We start from the raw sequence: 20,060 nt of genomic DNA, 5'->3' as shown, positions 1-20,060 counted from the left end.
TGGAACCATCTCTAGACTTACAAACATGGAGTCAGCCACGAAGTTATTGCTACTAAGACTCTTCCCCCTCTATGACCAGCTGCCCCTATAAGACTAACCAGAGACAGATACATCAGATCTAAAACAGTCTGTCTCTAGTCCCCAACAGAAGCAGACACTGAATGTCCTTGTCCCCTAGGCACCCACACAAGAGCTGCTCAAGAAGCCCTGCAGTCAGAATCACAACTGCAGTTTATATATTAGCACTTCCACTAACATTTACCTTTTTAAAAGAAAATGCCTTAATTTCCTTAGCACTTATATCTAAATTAAATATCTCAAACAAAAACCCAAAATAATCATATAGTTTCCTTGAGTATCTACATTCGGATAGTTTACTTTTACATCTTTCATGCTGTATTGAATTTATGAGAAATTTTGAGATGTCTAGCTCCCCTAAAATGACGTAGGACGACTCAAAGAGATATAGGATGCTAAGAAACAAAGAGAAAATAGGGAAGTCATAAGTTCCCAAGAGATTCAGAAGATAGTTGGAGAAACATAAGAATGAAAAACAGAAGCATGGAATATTCATTTTGCTTAAAAATATTTCAATAGAAACTAAGAGAAATACCCCTCTTATCTCAAATAATAACAATTTCCTTGGAAGAACAGTAATCCTTCTAGTACAGCAACACTTTGGCAAACTGTGTGATGAGCACTAGAAGGGAACAACAACTATCAGTGGATGATAACTTTGATACAGGGGTCAGTCAGGTGAGGAAACAGGTGGTCTTTCCTTCTCTCATCACCTTGAAATTTTGAAATGGTGAATTTGGATCATGTTTGCAACCAACATTTATATAGATTTTCTATATAAAAATTATTTCTATTTTTAATAATACTATGTTGTAGTTTACTGCTGCACAAACAGAAAGATTGGAATGGTTTATTTAAATTACTTAAGGTAACAAATAAAAGAAAACTTCAAGCCTACTATTTCCTATCATTGACTGAGACATTAAATGGGTATTGGAGGCAGAAAAGGACAGATACTCTCACATCTTACCCGTTAGACCTGCAGAATGAATGAATACTGACTGCATCTGCATCTACGTAACCTCTTCCTTGCTAACAGTTATATGGAACACACTAAAATTACTAAAGCAATTATGAAAAACACTGTGTTCCTATTTGAGCACCTGCATCACCACTAGTTCATAAACTAGGATATTTCCAAGTCTCAGCCTATCTTAAGCTATATATTGTGCAAGTAAAATTCAATGAAAACGAATACTAAATACTGTTCTATATTGCTCTTGTGCTCCCTTTGAAAGACTACACCATGGCTATTAATTCTGTATAATAAATGGCTCCCTCTGATTCCCATCTTAAGACTTACCAACACTATAAAAAGAAAATTCTGACAGTGTGCTACCTGCTCTTTATATGAGAGGAACACAAAGATATGGAAGAGAGCTCAAGTGATTTAAGCTAACATGGAACTGAGGTTTCCACATTTCCTTTCCTCTGCTATTAAGCAGCAATTGTCCTTCAGTTCAGCCTCAGTTCCTCTCAATACTTTCCATCATCCTCCCATATAGAAAAATTTAGAAGCCTGAAGAAAAGGTGAATGGCATGTCCTTGAAATCATCCTCTTCCCCCTACTTCTTATCATTGGGTAACTTACTTTGAAGAGGTTGTAGACAGTATATTTAATGTTTCTTCTGAAAAAACCTATAGTAAAATAATTTCAAGTTCCTCACTTAAAAATTTCATTATATTACAGATATTTGTATATGCCTTTGTAATCTGTGGTGACAAGATTTAACCTACGTAATTGTCTAGGTGACTAGGTACTGTGCATTTGAAAAAAAAAAAACTCAGAGTAAGGATATTAATATAAGGAAACTGAGTAACCCACTATCCTGACATTCTCAAACTAGGGGAGGGAAAGTGGTAATCTCTGATATAACAGATGGTACTCTCACACCCAAAGCATACAAACACACCCACGAAGTCTTCTTCAAAATTCCCACACCCTAATGTTCACTGCAGCATTGTTTACAATAGCCAAGACATGGAAGCAACCTAAATGCAACCTAAATTCGTCAACAGAGGAATAGATAAAGAAGATGTGGTACATATATACAATGGAATATTACTCAGCCATAAAGAAGAATGAAATAATGCCATTTGCAGCAACATGGATGGATCTAGAGATTTTCATACTGAGTAAAGTCAGGCAGAGAAAGACAAATATCATATGATATCACTCATGTGGAATCTAATTTTTTAAAAAAATACAAACAAACTTATTTACAAAACAGAAAAAGACTTACAGATACCGAAAACAAACTTATGGTTACCAAAGGTGAAACGTTGCAGGGAGGGATAAATCAGGAGCTTGGGATGAACATACACACACTACTATATATAAGATAGATAACCAACAAGGACCTACTGTATAGCACAGGGACCTCTGTGATATTCTGTGATAACCTATATGAGAAAAGAATCTAAAAATGAATGAATATATGCATATGTATAACTGAATCACTTTGCTCTATACCTGAAACTAACACACTATAAATCAATTATAATCCAATAAAATTAAAATATTTAAAAAGAAAGAAATTCCCATAAACACAGGGACAGAATTACCTGATGAATTACCACTTACCTTGTGCTACTGTTGACATGACCACAGATGGTGTGGAAGAAACCACAGCTGTTACTGCAACTGTATTAGGAATAGGTGATGGTGTAGAACTGCTGCTGCCACTGCTGCTACTACTGACCAGAGAGGACTGTGAAGCAGTTATAACCACTGGTGGCTTCTGAGTTGTGGAAGCAATGACTGATGTTGGTACAAGCTTAGTGACTGCTGCATAGTTATGGGATTTGGAGAGAATGTTGGGCACGAAGGTTGAACTTGGTGATGTGGTCACTATAATAACCTAAGGAAGATAAAATAAGTTATTTTCATGTACCTACCATACTACTAATGTATCCAGACTCACAGTTATATACAATTTAAAAATAGCTTATGAAACATGATGAAGCAATTCAAGAAAAAGAAATTTATAACTAAAAATATACAAAAGCTCTCCTTTACTAGTAATCATCAAAATGTATTTAAAAGAAACAATTTTTACCAACCAAACATTTTAAAAGACAATATTCAATGCTGTACAAGACCCAGTAAAGTAAGCATTTCAATATACTTCTTAGGGAGTATAAGTTGGCACAATTTTTCTAGAAAATAATTTGGATAGTCATTCATTTATAAATATTTGTTGAGCATCTACTATGTGCCAGGCATGGTTCTAGAGGCTGAGGATAGTGGAATGAACAAAACAGACAAAGTTCTTATTTTCATGGAGCTACATTCCAGTAAGGGGAGAAAAACAATAAACAAATAAAAAAGTAAATATATGTCATGTAGAGATAAATGGAAGAGACAATAAAGCAGGGTAGGAAATAAAAGAAAATGGAAGTGGTGCATGATTTTTTATAAAACGTTCAATGAAGATCTCTCTGATAAGGTGACAACTAAGCAGAAACTAGAAGTAGGGGTTGATCCATGTTGCTACCTAGAGGAAGAGCATCCAATGGAAGAGGGAGTAGCAAACACAAAGCCCCTGAGGCAGAAGCAAGCTTGGTATGTTCAAGAAACCTCAAGGACCCTAGTGAACGAGACTGAAATTTATAAGGTAGACAGCAGTAGGAGACAGATTTAGCAAAGTAATGGGGGATTAGGTGATGTAAGATCTTGTTGATAGCATATCAACATGTTATGACGAAAATGGCACTTTATCTCTGTGGTCTTCCAAAAACCCATAACCTTAGTCTAATCATGAGAAAAACATGAGATAAATTGCAGTAGTGGGGCATCCTACAAAATACTTGACTAGTAATCCTCAAAACTGTCAGGGTCATCAAACACAAGAAGTTTGAGAAACTTTCACAGCCAAGAGGAGCCTAAGGAGACATGACGAGAAAATATAATGTGGTATCCTGGAACAGAGAAAGACAATAGGTAAAAACTAAACAAATCTGAATAAACCATGGACTTTAGTTAATATTAATGCATCAACATCGGTTCATTAATTGTAACAAATGTACCATACTAATATAAATTGTTAAGAATAGGGGACACTGAATACAGGGTATATGAGAACTCTCTGTACTATCTTTTCAATTTTCCTATAAATCCAAAACTGTTCTAAAAAATAAAGTACTTTTTAAAAAGCATTACTCGATCTGCTAGGTGAAAAGTACAGCAGGGCAGAGACAGTAGAAACAGGCAGACAAATTAGGAGGCTCTTTCAATGACCAAAATGTTTGTGGTAGAACTGATGAAAAGTGAACAGATTCTGAATATATTTAAAGGTAAAACCAACAGGATTTGCTCATAGATACACAGAATGGAGGTAAATAGCGGCAGGAAAGAGACTTCAAGGTTAGCCAGTATGACTAGAAAAGTGTAGATGATACGGGACAAAGCATTTCAGACGGAGAGAACGGGATGGAGCAAAGGACCTAAGGTAGGAATTAGCTTGATGTATTTAAAAACAGAAAAGAGAACCAGTGTAGCAAAAGCATATAGGGTAAGGAGGGGTTGCAAAAGTAAGCAGAGTCCAGATCAAATTTGTAAACCAGAGTAAAGAATCTAAGTTTTATACTAAGTATAATAGGAAGCCATGAGAGGATTTTAAGTAAGGAAACAACAAAACTTGATTTATATTTTAAAAGATCATTCTAGCTGCTATGTGGTAAGAGGTAAGAGCAGAAGCAGTGAAACTAGTAAAGAAGCCACTGCAGTAGACTAGGCAAGAAATGGTAGAGGCTGCTTGGACTGGGGTGTTAGTAGTCAAAATAAAGCGAAGTGATCAGATTCAGATTATTTTAAGAGGTAGAGTCAACAGGACTTGATGTATGGAAATGGCAGGGTTGAGGAAAAGAACAGAAACAAGATTAGCTCCTAGAGCTAATACACATTGGCCTATTTAAATCTCCCAACAATCCTATGACAGAGATACTATTATTATCCCCATTTTACAGCTGAGAACACAAAAAGTACTTATAAATCTGTAGTATCAGTTTTATTCTGGGCAAGTATAATGGTAGTTTAATGATACCCCAAACAACACAGAGTGTCTTTTTCCTCTTTCACCAAAATTACTTTCACCTACCTAGGAGAGAAAATTGTTTTGAAAAATCCAAAGAATTTAAGGGAGAAATTCTTTTTCATTTTTTTATCAGTCCTAAAGAAGTTCTGAAATTAAATCAGTCAGTCAAACTTACTGAGTATGTCTGTACTCAGTACTGACATCTCAAAGAAGCTTTGATTATATCATTATTATTATATATTTCAGTGTTAGAGAATTCTAAGTATGTATCCATTACTTTAAGGAGTTTGTTGATTATCTGAGGAGTGAAGAGAGACATACAAGTCTTGACCAGCAAACACCTCTATAGAGTTGACCAGCATACTTCTACATAGACTCAACCAGTAAACACATATATAGCACTACTACAAACACAACCATCAGCCATCATATAAACCGAGAAGTAGACTAATATGGCAAAAAGACCAGAAGTTAAGGGTCAAATGAACCTGAGCTGAATCCTGCCTCTGCCACTAACAAATGGCAGGGCCCTGGACATGTTAAAATCTCTGGGTTCCAATTTTCATCTATAAAATAGGGATAATAATACCTACCTTGCAAATCATTATAAGGATTAAATGAGATAATGATGTGAAGCATCTAACATAGTGCTAGGCACATAGCAGGTGGTCAATATTTGGCAGTTCACAAATGGTACTTATTAGTATCTTGTTATTACTACTTAATAAATGTTAGAAGGATATCAGTAACGGTGTTAAAGATCAAATCAAACTGGAAATTTATTTTAATGTACTCTATTTTTGTTTCATTAAAAAATTTTATATATCTTTTTCCCAAATTCTGATACCCTTGAGAATCCAAAGAGCTCACAGTTACTAGCACAGCCAAGCCAATTAAGAGTAGTAATAGCAATTAGGTTTCAAATTTGCCAATTCTGAACTAATAGTAGTGCCTTCCTAGAGTACAGTTTTTATAAGGACTCTGTGACACAGATGAGGACTCACCAAGGCTTGGCAGGAAAGTAGGCCACAGTTAATAAACAATCTCTGTCATGGGTAGGGAAGGGGAAGCATTCACACTTGGGTCAAATATTTGCAATTTTAGAACTAGACTATGCATGTAGACTTCTAACATTAAGACAATAACTTCAGCAAAATAAATCTAGAGTCTTTGAGAGCATGTTATTAGGTTACAGGTACAAATGATAAAACATATTTTGAGATTTCAGTCTACAAGCTAATTTCTGATCTGAAAAGGGGTTATCCAAAATTAGAGATCCACCTTGAAGAAAATTTACTTGCACTTTAGTTACATGTTACAACAAGGGAAACAAAGGGATTTTGAAACCAAGTGAACCAAACAGTGTTTATTCAGGCCATAATTCAAATTACTGACCTTCTAGCACTCACAAAAACTCCTTAAGAGTGCTGGGACTTGCACCCTAAGGATAAAATGAAAAATATCAATCAAGCATGTGAAAGCATAAAGCTATATTCTGTTGCTTTGTTTATATAAGTGTTGTACCAACGTTATACTCAAAATGAAGGCACCACATTAACACAGGTGGAAATTTGTCTACCCTGAAAATATATGACCTATTTGAATTTGAATCAAGTCCACAAATTCAGAAGTAATTATACTTAATGTAAAAGTAACTTTAACTAAAGTAATTTCCTAAGTTGACTTCCAAATGATTTGTGAGAAATCCAAGGTGAATGCAATAATGGCAACAGCCTTACAGAGATTTCAAAAAAAATCCAATTATCCAGCAAAAGGAAAACAAAAAACATACGAAAAATCCCGAAGAATATCTATTAGTCCTACCCACACTCAGCTTGTCCAAGAAATAACAAAAGTAATGGCACTGAGTACACATGAAGTAAGAGTACAGTTTTACATCTAGAACATAATAGATACTTAGCAAATATTTGTGGAATGAATGAGTCTTATTTTTAATTTAATTTGTTTTAAATGTTTATTTTTTAAAACACAGTAGGACAAATCTAAGGTTCTGAGCCTGGAATCTCATGGTATGACTCATGTATGACTTTGGAAATAAATATGTCCTCTTATGAGCATTGCAAGTCTGACAATCTCAACTATCCACTCTCAACTGACAATTCAGAAGAAAAGAAAAAATTAAAATATGGTAATGTCAGTGAATCAAAAAAAAAAGTTCACCAATTTCACTTACAGGTGAGCCCCCATCTACTACAAGTATTTTTACATAGGTCAACTAAGAAGATTGGAAAGTTAATAATGTTAGGTGACATTTACTGAACACTCATCATATGCACTATGTTAAGTACTTTCCATGAATCATCTCATTTAATTATCTAGTAAGCACTATTATTATCTTTGTTTTATAAGGAAGCTGAGGCTCAAGAGAGGTGGAGAGCCAGTACTAGAACCAGATATACTTATTCATTTATTCATTCATTCATTCAACAAATATTAGTCAACACCTACTGCATGTCAGGCACTGTTCTAAACACTATGGAATAGTGATGAATAAGACAAAGTCTCTACCTTCAGTAACTTATACTCTATGGGAGAAATAGGAAATAAATAAATATAATGTCAACTAGCTATAAGCAAAACAGAATAAGGAAATAAAAGGACATGAATTTGAGATGGGTGCTCTTTTAGCTATAACTTTGCTACATTATTTCTCAAATGTCAAATTAAAAGAGCAGATGAGAAGGGGGAGGAGAAGAATTACTGATAAAATAGATCCAGCAAAGAAGGTAGTAAAAAATTACAAAAGTAGATTTAAAAATTCTTAGAGTATAGCAGGCTGAAGACACCTAATATACAGCTTGCCCAGAAAGCAATATTATAATAATATATAAAAATTGATATTCAGAAAGATTACCTTGGAGTCATTAAATACAAAAATTATGTTCAGTGTAACATTTAAGAAATCACCAAAAATAGTCAATTTCTATATATTAAGGGGTAAGTTTCAGTGAACTGATAAATTCATTATTTGGAACAGCGCATTCTCAACACTGCAATTAATTTTTTTTTTAAGTTCACTGACTTCACTTATAGGTTTACCCCTTCTATTAAAATATTTTTATATAGGTCTACCAAAGAAGACTGGAAAGTTAATAAAGTTCGGTAACACTGCTTTCCATAAAATACCTGCAAGGGAAGGGACCTAACATTTTCTGAGTACATACACTATGCTGTACTTTAAAATACCCAATCCCATTTAATCCTCACAATAGCCTTATAAAATTGGCATTATTCTCATCTCACAGATGGGTAAACAGATTTAGAAAGACTAATTTATCTCAGGTCATACTGGAAGACCTGGGGTTCTAACCCAGGCCTCTTTGACTACAAAAATTCTTATTTGATTTTAACACTCAACTATAATGCCTCATCCTAAGACTGAAGCTAGAATTATATTACACAGATCAACTCACTGTCATTTCTAGTTTGTTAAGAAAATTATAATTTTTTATATATTATATAATGACATATTTCCAAGAAACTCAAGGAGGTTCTTTATATGAAAATTATCATGGACCTCAAGTTTTAAAAGTAGGAAAGACCGTCTATTGAAAACAAGAATTCATCTCTACTCCTTCCCCAAAATCCCTCTAAAACAGTATGAAGGGATTTTTTAGAAGAGGCACATAAACCCATAAGGTCAAAATGGAAAGGAGACAATAGCTATCAACTTCTGGAAAGTGGAAAACAAACAGACAAGTAGTAACTGATCAAGCATACTCAAGAAAGTGGAAACCTAAGACAGCAAACAGAAGAAAAAACAAGACAGCTTTCAGAGAACCGCAGAAAGACCCAGTAATTTGAGAACACCAGATACTTCTGAAGTGGGGATAAAAGAGGGACTAAAAAGATGTAAATTAGTTGAAAATCTGTTTAAGCAGCATTAAGATCCCCAGCTATCCTCTCTTATCCTCAAGGAAGACTTAAAACTTATTCTCTTGAGGAAGAGATTGAATCCAAGGGAATTTGATGATACCAGGCTGAGGCAGGTAGGTGCTATGCTGAAAACAGAGAGGTTAGGTAAAGTCTATTACTGAATGATGAGACTATCCAGCCCACTCCCTGCCTTTACTCCCAAATACTAGCAGACAGTCTTACTACTGTAGGCAAAAGACTGGAAGATTCTTCTCTGAGGAAACTGTCCAGTCCATGAAAAATCCCTAATGAGAATGACAACTGGTGGAGGTAAAGGGGTAGCAGGTGTTCATCAACAAAACAGCCCAGCTAGGTCAACCTACAATGAAAGTCACCAGCCAGCATGTCCCACCCTACACACAGAGCCTCCTGTCACCTTTTAGTGTCCGTTTCCACAACCAGCATTTAAGGAAACTGAAATGGAAGAGATCAAAATGAAAAGATAAAGGAAATTTACAGGTAAGAGAGAAAACATAAAAGAAGAAAACATCAAAAAAAATGATCATGAATATCATCAGAAAAGAGAAAATAGTGACTATGAAAGAGCAGGATGCTATTTGAAAAAAAAATAAAGAAACTTTCAGAAAACCAGACAGAGTTACTAGAAATTTAAAATAGGATAGCAAAAATGGAAAATTCCAGAGAAGTAATGAAGGATAAAGTTAAAAGATAAAGAAAATAATACTTACAGAGCATTTACTATGTGCTAGGCTCTGTTCTACTGGTTTGTATTTATTATCTCATTTATTTACACCCCAAAACCCTATAAAATAGATATATTATTTTCCCTATTTTACAAGAGAAAAACTTAGGTCTAGAGTTTAGTTTTCCCAAAGTCACATAGTTAGTAAGTAGCATAAAATGGGATTCAAATTCAGGAAGTCTAGTTCTAAAATCCAGGCTTTTAACTGCTATACTACAGTAGAAAAAGCAAACAAATGGAAATTGGGGGTGAGAAAGGCTGAAAAATTAAAGGATCAATCTAGGCATTCAACATCCAGAATAACAGGCGATCCAAAAAGAGAGGACAGAGACAAATCAAAGAAATAATTCAAGAAATTTCCCAGAATGGAAGGATATGAGTGTCTAGAATAACAGGAGCCACTGAGTATGTAACCCAATGGATAATATAAAGACCCACAACAAGGAGAATTACCTTGAACTTTCAGAACTCTGACTTTTTCCAAGAGAAAAAGAGGATCTGGAATTAGAATGGCATTATTGGGCTTCTCAAAAGCAATACTGGAAGCCAACAGCCCATGAAGCAATATCTTCAAAATTCTCAAGGAAAATGACCTCTCACCTAGAATACTTACCTAGTTAAACTTACATCAAGACGGTAGGAGGGTAGAATAAAGAAATTTTCAGTCTACCATGCAAGGTCTCAAAAACTTTACTTTCCATCCCACCCATATACCAAGAAGCTACTGGACGATATGCTCCAGCAAATCAGTAAATAAACCAAGAAAGAGGAAGATCAGAATGATAGTGAAGGGAGATCTCCGACACAGAGGTATATAACAAGCCTAGGGTGCCATCAGCATCCAGATCAGTGTGGCAACTAGAGGGTTCTAACAACAAAACTGACAGAATACTGATGATTTGAGCATACTGAGAGGAGTTTAGAAATGAATTAATGATAGCATTTAAGAATTAAAAAAGAAGATGATAACAATTATTCACTTAGTCATATCCTTCCTTTCGTCTATGAAACACCTAACTATGGCAACTTCATTACTCTGGCAATATAAGAACTAAGTTCCTAAAGGTAAAGTTATCCAAATACAGGCTGAAAGAATCCTTTATATTTTAATTTTTTTTCCCAAATGGAATCACAATAGTAAAATATAATGAAAGTCTTAGAAGATCTGCTAGCCGTGTCATATTAGAGTCATTTAGCATCTCTGAGCCTCATATACAAAAATATATACGAAAAGTGAAATAATAATACCTAACCCAAAGCTTTATGTGCAGAATTAAAGAAAGAGATGTGAACATTCCCACCATAATGCCAAGCACATAGTAAGCACTCAGTGCATGTTTGTTAAATCTGAAGCATATTGACTGAAAGAGAGAAAAACCGCAATTGGCAGACAGACTCCCTCCACCACGTACCTTCTGTGTTGTTGTGTTTGTTGTCTGTGTTGATGGTTTGGTGAAGGTTATTTTCACAGGAGACATATGGGGTGGTAAGGAGTTGGCAATGCTCTGCATGATGTTGCTCATCTTAGGACTGCCACTCACAGGTACAGTGATCGTCTTTGAGACTGGAACAACAGCCTTTGGAACTTCCTTTAGGACAACGGGGGAAGAGCTAGAAGAGTTTGTTCGCCTTCGTTTTCTGGGTTTTTCGTCTTCATCTGAACAGCTAACACCTGTAAGGCAGTGACAATATTGCTACATTTATAGCAATATAACCTTGTATTTTATACTTTATTTTTAAATCATTGCATCATCAGTCATCCTTGACCTCTCCCTTTGCCTCATGCCCAATCAGACAGTAAGTTCTATCAATCCTCCCTCAGAGAAGCTGTCTCTGAATGCCTTCCCTTTTTTCTTTAACCCTATAGCCATGTCAGGCCTTCTTATCTCCTGCCTGTATTTTAGCGACAACCTCCTAAAAGGTGTACATGCTTCTAATCTCTCCACTTCCATTCTACCCTTCATCCTACTACCAGCTATAAAAATCTCACACATCTAATAAAGCCAATGCCCTGCCTCAAATCCTTTAGCAGTTTTTATCTCCCTATAAGATGAGGCACAAAAATCATTACTTTATCATTCAAGGTCCCATATCTTTCTAAGAACACAATACCCTATTCCACCCACCTTATAATCCTGGCACACTAAACTGCTCACCATTCCCCAAAGCCACCTTATCACATATTCTATCCATCTGGAGTCTCTATATACTACTGTTCTTTGGGGAACACCACATACATTCAATGACCTCTTCATCATCCAGCAATCATCATCCTGCAAGCCATCTCCTCGGTGAAGCTTTCCCTTACTCCTCTAAGCAAAGCGAATTCATGTCTCCTCTGAGCTTAGAAAGCACTTTGTACATTCTCTTCTGTATCACTTACCCCATGGTAATGTGGCTGTCAGTCTGCACATCTCCTTTTATTAAGGGGCTCCCAAAGGACAACAACTAAGTCTTATCGGTTTGTTTCCCTGGTATAGTGTCTTGCACATATGAAGTTAGGTGAATGAATAATTATATCTCAAACTAATGTTGCCTGTGTGACTTCTGAGAATGAAACAATAAACTTCCTGTTACTTCAAACTATATATTGTGTGAAATGGTTTCTTCATGTCTGGGATTCACTTTCAACATTTTTTAAAAAATTTAAAAATAGACCTCTATGGTTATTTTAAAAGATCATCTTGGCTAAATCCACAGAAATCTGATATAAACTAATACTCCCAGATTCTTAGTTTTTTCTTAATGCACTAAAGCCTCAACTGTTTTTGTACTTTTTAAAAAAATCAAGTGAGAAACATAAAACCTTGCAATATACATAGGAAATCTCTATAAAGCAGACATTTAAAAAGCATACAGCATGACTCATGGAATTGGTAATAAAACATAACTCCTTATACCCTCAATTTTTAAACCCTAAACAAGACTGACAATGACCTAAAATCATTTGTCTAAAACAACTAAGTCCACCTCTAAAAGCTACAAAGAAATCAAGTTTATAACTATACTGAGAAAAATGAAAGTCAAATATCAATGATCTCCAGTTGATACCAAAAGCAAATCAATACTGACATAACAGACATTAAAAACAAAAAATGAACTGGACATTAAACTGCTTCACAGCGTAGAATCAAAGGGGTTAAAAACTGCAAATAAACTTAAAAAAATTACAGTCAGCTAGAAATATGAAAGGAATCTCTAGAATGCTTCACTGAATTTAACAGTCAAATGATATGGTACCTAAATAATTTTTTAAAACACTACAAAGATTACATTATAGGAGTAAACACTAAATAAATGACATAAGCACATTCCTTTAGTTTCTATTCACATTTCTATTCCATGAAAACCAAAACAAGTGAATCTTAAGAGTATAGCACTGTTCAAGGCAGATTCCCCATAGAAAACAAAAAAGAAGTAATTTCTCAACCCCCAGAACTGATTAAAAAGCAATATATACCTAGTCACATGTAAAGAAAGGAATTCTTTACAACCTTCAAAAACTAACCACTGCTAATAGCCAGTGGACCAATGAATTATCAGGAAGGCAGATCTAATCAGAGCCTATGCTGCAGCTTTTAGTCAAGATGGCCCTGATAACACTGAGAGTATCACTTACTTTTGACATAAACAGTACTTCCACTTGGCAAGACAACTACATTGGAGGCAGGACTGGCAGGTCTTGGAGACTTAACCGTTGCTATGCTGCCACTTGGAACAGGGGTAGAGGTTGGGGTTGACGTGGTACTTGTGTAGGAATAGCAAACCACTACTGAAGGGACGATAAAAAAGTCTGCTGTTAACTTTCACCAAAACTGTCCATGCACACAGTAAAATTATTGTTTTTTCTGCAGGCTAATTTTAACATTTTTATATAATCAGAAGTTAGAGGCCAGTACTAGGTTAAAACATATTAATAAGCTTTCCTGAAAATCATCACTTAACTAGGTTTCCCCCAAGTATTTAGCAGCTGTGTACAGGTGACACTGACAATGGAGAAGAGCACAGTTACAAAGAAAACAAGTTTAAAACTGAGAAAAATGAAAATCATTTTTCCTTCATGGCAGGAGTTGGACAAAAAGCATATACTTGTATTCTTTTTTAATACTAATAGCAGCATCAATGATGGAGTGATGGATAATTTTTCCCTAACCATAGCAATTTCCAACTTGGCTCCTGGAGAGAAACAAGGTAAGTTCCTTTTATCATAAACAACTTAATAGTCACTTGCCATCTAAGCAGTGCAATAATAACTAAGGTAATGACAACTTCATATTTCAATTTCTTGAATAACAACAACAAGAAGCAGGAGTAGCTCACAGGCACTATTTACAGGCACTGAGTACCATACATTATGCTAAATCCTTTCCATATATTATCACTAATTCTCACAACACCACATCCTCATTTTAAAGATGAGGAACCCAAGGCTCACAGAAGCTAAAAAGACTTGCTGGAGGTCACAAAGCAAAGAAATGGCAAACTAGGATTCAAACATAGATTAGACTATTGAAAATTCTATATTCTTTCCAGTGAACCAGAGAGGTGGTAAATAGAAAAGACAGAAGTGGGAAGAGAAGAAAGATAGCTCTCCTGCAACAAAGAAATCAGGAACTCAATGGAGGCCAAGTTTGCACACTGATAACTGTCTCTCCCTAAATATAGCTTCCTTCCGTGTAAAACAGAGTCTGGCATGTATGAAAGGAGTGTCTCATTCTGCTCCACAACCCATTGCTAGTCAAGAAAAGAACAATTCTGCAAAGTAATCTGACAACTGCATTATTTTCAGGGTCACTTTCATGTAACACCAAACTAAGCTACTGAAGTCAACCCAAACATGCGCTCTCAAATTTAATATTACTCTTGGTGACCTCAGGAGACTCCAAGGATTTTTAAAGCATGTATCAATTATTAGATTAAATAACAATAAGAAAGCCATCCCCATCGGCCACGTAACTGCTAACAGATTCAGCACATTGACTGGAACAGAGAAGCAGCATATACCACTGATTCCAGAAGACAAAAACAGAGCTTTATTTTCTAAAGTATCAGTTCAGCATCTTTCTTCAGCAGATAAATGACTTCTATCATCTTATTAATTTTCCATGTCACCTGTTAAGGCCTTTTATCCACTTCTAACAAGACACGCTCATTTCAAAAATTCAATCCAAGAAGGCTTTTTGCAATTTTGTGATAAATATAATTCACACTTTGAACAAAAGGGATATTTAATTTTGGTTGAGACTAAAAACTTGGCAGTTTCTCGTTTCAGAACAAGTGTTGCTCATTATGTTTCACAACTTTTAAACACTGGACAAAAACAGATGAAAAACAAGACAACTTTTCTTGAAGAATGTGAGAAAAGTCATTTCTACACACAGAACTATTTCTCTACTCACCTTCCTTGCTTCCCGTTTCTGCAGGCACTGGAAGAGATGCATTGTGCTGGATAGCTGCATTGGCAACAGCATTAGCTGTTACAGTGAAGGCAGTTTGGGGAACCAGCCGAGGCATCAGGGGTACCAATCGACGACCTTCAATGGACCATTCTGAAGAGCTATTAGGTCCAGACATACTAAACAAAAAAGAAAACACTGCTACAAGAGTTCTCAATTGCTAAAAATGAAGCAAATATATACACTCAAATTTAACTTTTTAAATTATAAAAAGTGCCCTGAGTGAACAGGAGAGGAGTTATTTTGAGCAAGCAAGATCAAAATTATGAATAATAATCAGAATTCAAGGAATTTCACACACACTTAGATTTTTACACACTTTATTCCATAATCTGAATCTTATAATGAACAAAATTGAAACTATCAAAAACTGTCCCATGCCTTTTAAATAAATATCAACATTATTTTCATTAGTTTAAATCTGGTATTGCTAATGAAAACTAGTATTTCTACTAACTTTCAGAACTTAATGTTATAATTAAGCTAAAAAGGTAAAAAGTACTCATTATTTCAAAAATCAGATTTTCCTGAATAATTAAGGATGGAATTCATTGAACTTTTGCAAAATTATCCTAACTGCCTGCATGGCCAGAGGTTCTAAGGCTTTTAAACAAGGGAAACTGAGGCAGTAAACGAGGGAGACTAGGTACTGGGGGATAGAAAGGAGCTGTATATATCACTGCATGTGTCACTGACAATGTGTTATATTATTATCCTTCCTGTTAAAAAAAGTATACTAGATGTGAGGACACTGCAAGAAACCTGCCACTACTTGAATTTTACTTATTTATAGCATTCTTCACTTTAAGGAATGTTTGAGGCAATTGAATTCTACCCCTAAGCAGACATTATTATCAGTTTTACTCAATTTCTTGAGCAAATTTTATCCTAGGAATCCAAACAGAGGTTGAAATATGAAAAGACAGTTGTTCACTTCCCTTGGCTTGGCTCCACAAAAGGTAGTGGTATCATTTTTCCTGACTAATGATTAGTGTCGAGGTTTAAAATTCACCCAGAATCAATCAATCATCCTCTTCAATAAGTCAGAAATATTTCTGCACCTTTTTCAAAACCAAAGATTCTACAACCCAACCTAGAGTTTAAGATTCTGTAGGTCCACTGATTCTTCAAATTTAGATAGAGTACACAAAAGCCCTTGTTGGTGGATAGTAGAATAATGATGATGATGATAATGATGATAATTAACATCAATTAGCACTTAGTATATGTGAGGCATTGTTCTAAACATTTTACATGTATTAACTCATACAGTTCTTTCAATCTTATGAAATTGGTAATATTATTATCTCCATTTTTAAGATGGGAAAACTGAATTACCAAGAAGTTAAATAACTTGCTTATGGTCACACAGCTACTAAATGTCTCCTTCAACAAGCATACATCATGCTACTGAAATTAACTGCCACATCACAAGTGGAAGGTATAAAAATTTTCAAATGTGTTTCGTCTAACTTCTGCCTTTGATTTATACTAAGTGGGCACTGATGTCTAATCACTAGTAACTTTCACTGAATGGAACAAATAAATTACTTTACAACTTGAGAAGAATTTACACTCAGTCAAGAAAGGAATTTCTAGGAGTTGATGAATTCAGTTGAGTTACAGTGGGAAATCTGCAAATTCCTTCATGGTATAACATAGTCCTACCTAAGACATGGGAAAGAGGGATTCTTAAGACCCCAATAACCTTCACAAATTTGTTATCACATAATCTCCAAGTTGATGCTAGTTCTGAAACAGAAAATTCGTACAAACAAGAAAGAGAGACAGAAATAGACCTATTGCTAATTGTCAAAGGAAAAAATTCTAAAAGCTATTCAGCATTTTCTTGGCTTACTCCTATTTTGCTATCATTTTATTAGAATATCACTAATAAATTTGCTTGGTGAGAGTTTACCATACAAATAAAGTGATGTCTACACTTACCTGGTACATTGTTAAATGGTGGCAGAAATTATGGAAGATTAATAATTCAAAATACATGAATATATATGCTATTGAAAAGACAGAATTTGCAGTGCAAAAGATACAACTGCAACTTTTAGAAAGATCTATAAATCTTCCAAATTTCTACTCAGGCAAACATGCTCAAACATTTTTTAAGTGAATGAAAAATTAAATATCATGTTAGAATTAGATCAAAATTCCTATTTTGCTTACTAATGAGGGTGTATATATGCATTAGTTGCACAAATCATCTAGATAGAATTTTACAGGTTTCTGTAAACATCTTATTCCAGGGTTTTCCTGAGATTCCTAAGTTCCAAAGAACTCCTCTCTATTTATACTAAATATAGCAAGGGAGGGTGGAAACCTGGCTCCAGCCCCTTTTCTGAGAAGTCTAACAAGATACTAGTGGAACTACCTTGGCCCTCTCATCCTTTGGTATGCAGCACACCAGCATGAAATCCTCATCCTCACATAGAAACTCAAACAGTATCCCATGAATGTCTGGCTGATGGAGAAGGAGTTAAGAGAACAGTAATTCTGGATAGCCACTTTATTTAGATACAATGCTGGCAAGAGTGGCCCAATTAAAAACTGTGAGGCCCCTTGACATTCCAGGCTTTAATACTATAATATTCTGACACGTTTCGAAACTGAATTAGAGTATCAAACTTAATAAATGGTCTCGTGCCAAATAATAAACACGTGTTATGGTTCAAGCAAGGCTTTTCTTCGATACTAGACACTCCAGTCCTTTTGTTTCCATCTCCTTTGTGCTCAATCTTCTTGGCTTTCTCTTTACCTTTCAACCACATTCCTTCTGGCCTAAGCTGCTGTTTTGAGTGGGGGAGGGAAGGGAGTGGAGAAAGGGAATGCAGTCAGTTCAGATGCATTCCTCCTTGGCTCAAATTACTTATTTCAGGCTCACAGTTTGAAGGCCTCCTATAGATAATCTTTAGAAGTAGGTTCTGTTACTACTTCTGAGGGAAAGAGGGCAGAGGAGACAGACAGAATGAGGGATCTATGTCTTCCTCACCATTCCCCACTCATTGACCCTTGGGCTCAACAAGTAAATACGACGTCTGGTCAAACTAAAACCACAATATAAAATATTAAAACAGGAGTATGGAAAGACCTAAGTAGCTTAAAATTATACACTGAAGTAAACGGTTTTCAAAAAATTAAATTTATGTGTTAAAGAAATCAGAAAGGAGAGGAAAAAAAGAGGAAACAGGTAGATAGAAGCCAACTCTCAATTATCCATGCTAACAGAGAGAGGAGGGAAAGGGAGAGGTCAAACAGATCAAAGAAGCTGACATATTATCCAAAAATACTTTGGCAAATACTTGTAAATTCTTCCATCAACCTCTCCCAGGACAACTAACAAGTAGTAAAATGAGTAGTTAAAATTTTCACCTCCTCTCCCTTCCCACCCTCTGACTAGAGGTACTTTCAAGCAGCAAAATAGCTAAAGGGTGGGCAGTATTAGGAAGAGGAGGAGGGGAAGAGAAGTAAAAGCAAGGGGCATGGTTAATTCATAAATGGAATATGTGCCCCTGAATAATTGAGAGCTTCAATTTTGAAATAAATACAAGAAAAAGCCTGAAATAACAATAACCTATTTGCATACCTGTAACTTGGTCTTTCACCCAAATATAAGGATAAATTCATTCTTTAAAGGGGAAAAAAGGAAAAGGAGACTAAATAAATGTTATCTTTAAGTATGAAACTGATGCATCAACTTACAACTAATTGCCCCACAATACTGTTCCAATGCTTTTAAGGTACTACTTTTGTCTCTAAGTGCCTCTGAATGCAAACTATTATTTACTACTTTATTACCTAGCACATAAGTTCCTATTACAAGTTCTCAAATTAGAATCTAGGCTCAGTTACTATTTTTAGAGTATCCAAATTTAAAAGTTTAGAGCAATTTAAAGAAGGAACACAATATGTGAATGTTTTAGCCATGTTGGCCTAACAAGTAAATACTTAATGATGCTAGAGGAAAATTTTCAAATTTCTACAGTGCATACATACCAACCACTGAAAAATCTCCAAATTCAAACAGCTTAACTTTCAAACTACGCAGTTAAAAAGGCAGCACCCCATTTTATCAGTCAAGTAAAATCAGTAACATTAAAGCACCACACGAAGCTAATGGATCTTCAGGGTCAATACAATACTGCCAATTGGGTTAAAAGCATTATTCATTACATTATGGAAATGTACTGAATTTTTTCCTTTAGTTTTATTTCACATTAAAACATAAAAATAAAAAACAGATGAATATTCTATAACATACCTTATTTTATAAAATGTTCCTACCATCTTGCATTAACATTTAAAGGATAATTTCTGTTCTTTTCCGTTTTTCAGGAGGCACTGTCTCCATACATACTCTGTTAATGCTCAGTCTGTCTTCCACCACCCTCCACCCCATCTATCAAATAGTTATAATGATCTGAAAACAGTTTAAGAATCCTTTACAATTTTATGTTGCTGGCTTGTCAAAGTAAATTAAGGTATACTGTAGTCATATTTCTCAAAAGCAGAACATATATTTTACAATCTTTTTGCTGAATCTCAAAATACATGAAATATTAGTCAGTTATCAAAAATTTTATAATGCCTATTTATAAAGCAATATACATATCAAATACTATTACAAAGTAACTCTAAGGGGCTGTCAAATTTGGGGAGCACACTACTTTCTTATTGAACTTTGCTTCAAGTAAAGGAATCATCTGCTAAACTGTGGAGGCCTTTAGCTATACAGAGGTTACATTGCAACAGGATTTGACCTGAGTACTTAAAGCTTGCCTAACCAAATGCAAAAACATAACCAATTGAATAAATAGTTAACACAGCTATGGTCAGGAT

The 20,060-nt window shown here is 35.1% G+C and overlaps 1 protein-coding gene across 11 annotated transcripts in view; it reads right to left on the bottom strand.

Annotated features, from left to right (window-relative positions):
- Positions 1-20,060, bottom strand: part of EMSY (EMSY transcriptional repressor, BRCA2 interacting) — an 83,991-nt gene that overhangs the window by 51,953 nt on the left and 11,978 nt on the right. For 6 of the 11 annotated variants that reach the window (XM_081238763.1, XM_081238765.1, XM_081238769.1 and 3 more), the window contains exons 5-9: positions 18,808-18,849; positions 15,153-15,328; positions 13,373-13,525; positions 11,166-11,425; positions 2,663-2,939 (exon numbers count right to left, since the gene is read on the bottom strand). In XM_081238763.1, the coding sequence (XP_081094889.1) occupies positions 2,663-2,939; positions 11,166-11,425; positions 13,373-13,525; positions 15,153-15,328; positions 18,808-18,849 (908 nt within the window). The remainder of the gene's footprint in view (positions 1-2,662; positions 2,940-11,165; positions 11,426-13,372; positions 13,526-15,152; positions 15,329-18,807; positions 18,850-20,060) is intronic. The other 5 variants (XM_081238768.1, XM_081238770.1, XM_081238773.1 and 2 more) reach the window with 3 other exon arrangements.

This window comes from Mesoplodon bidens, assembly GCF_964165515.1.
Source record: "Mesoplodon bidens genome assembly, chromosome: 7".
In the NCBI taxonomy this organism is placed as follows: domain Eukaryota; kingdom Metazoa; phylum Chordata; class Mammalia; order Artiodactyla; family Ziphiidae; genus Mesoplodon; species Mesoplodon bidens.
The sequence above is the reverse complement of the archived record's forward strand: the minus strand, read 5'-3'. Positions and strand labels throughout refer to the sequence as shown.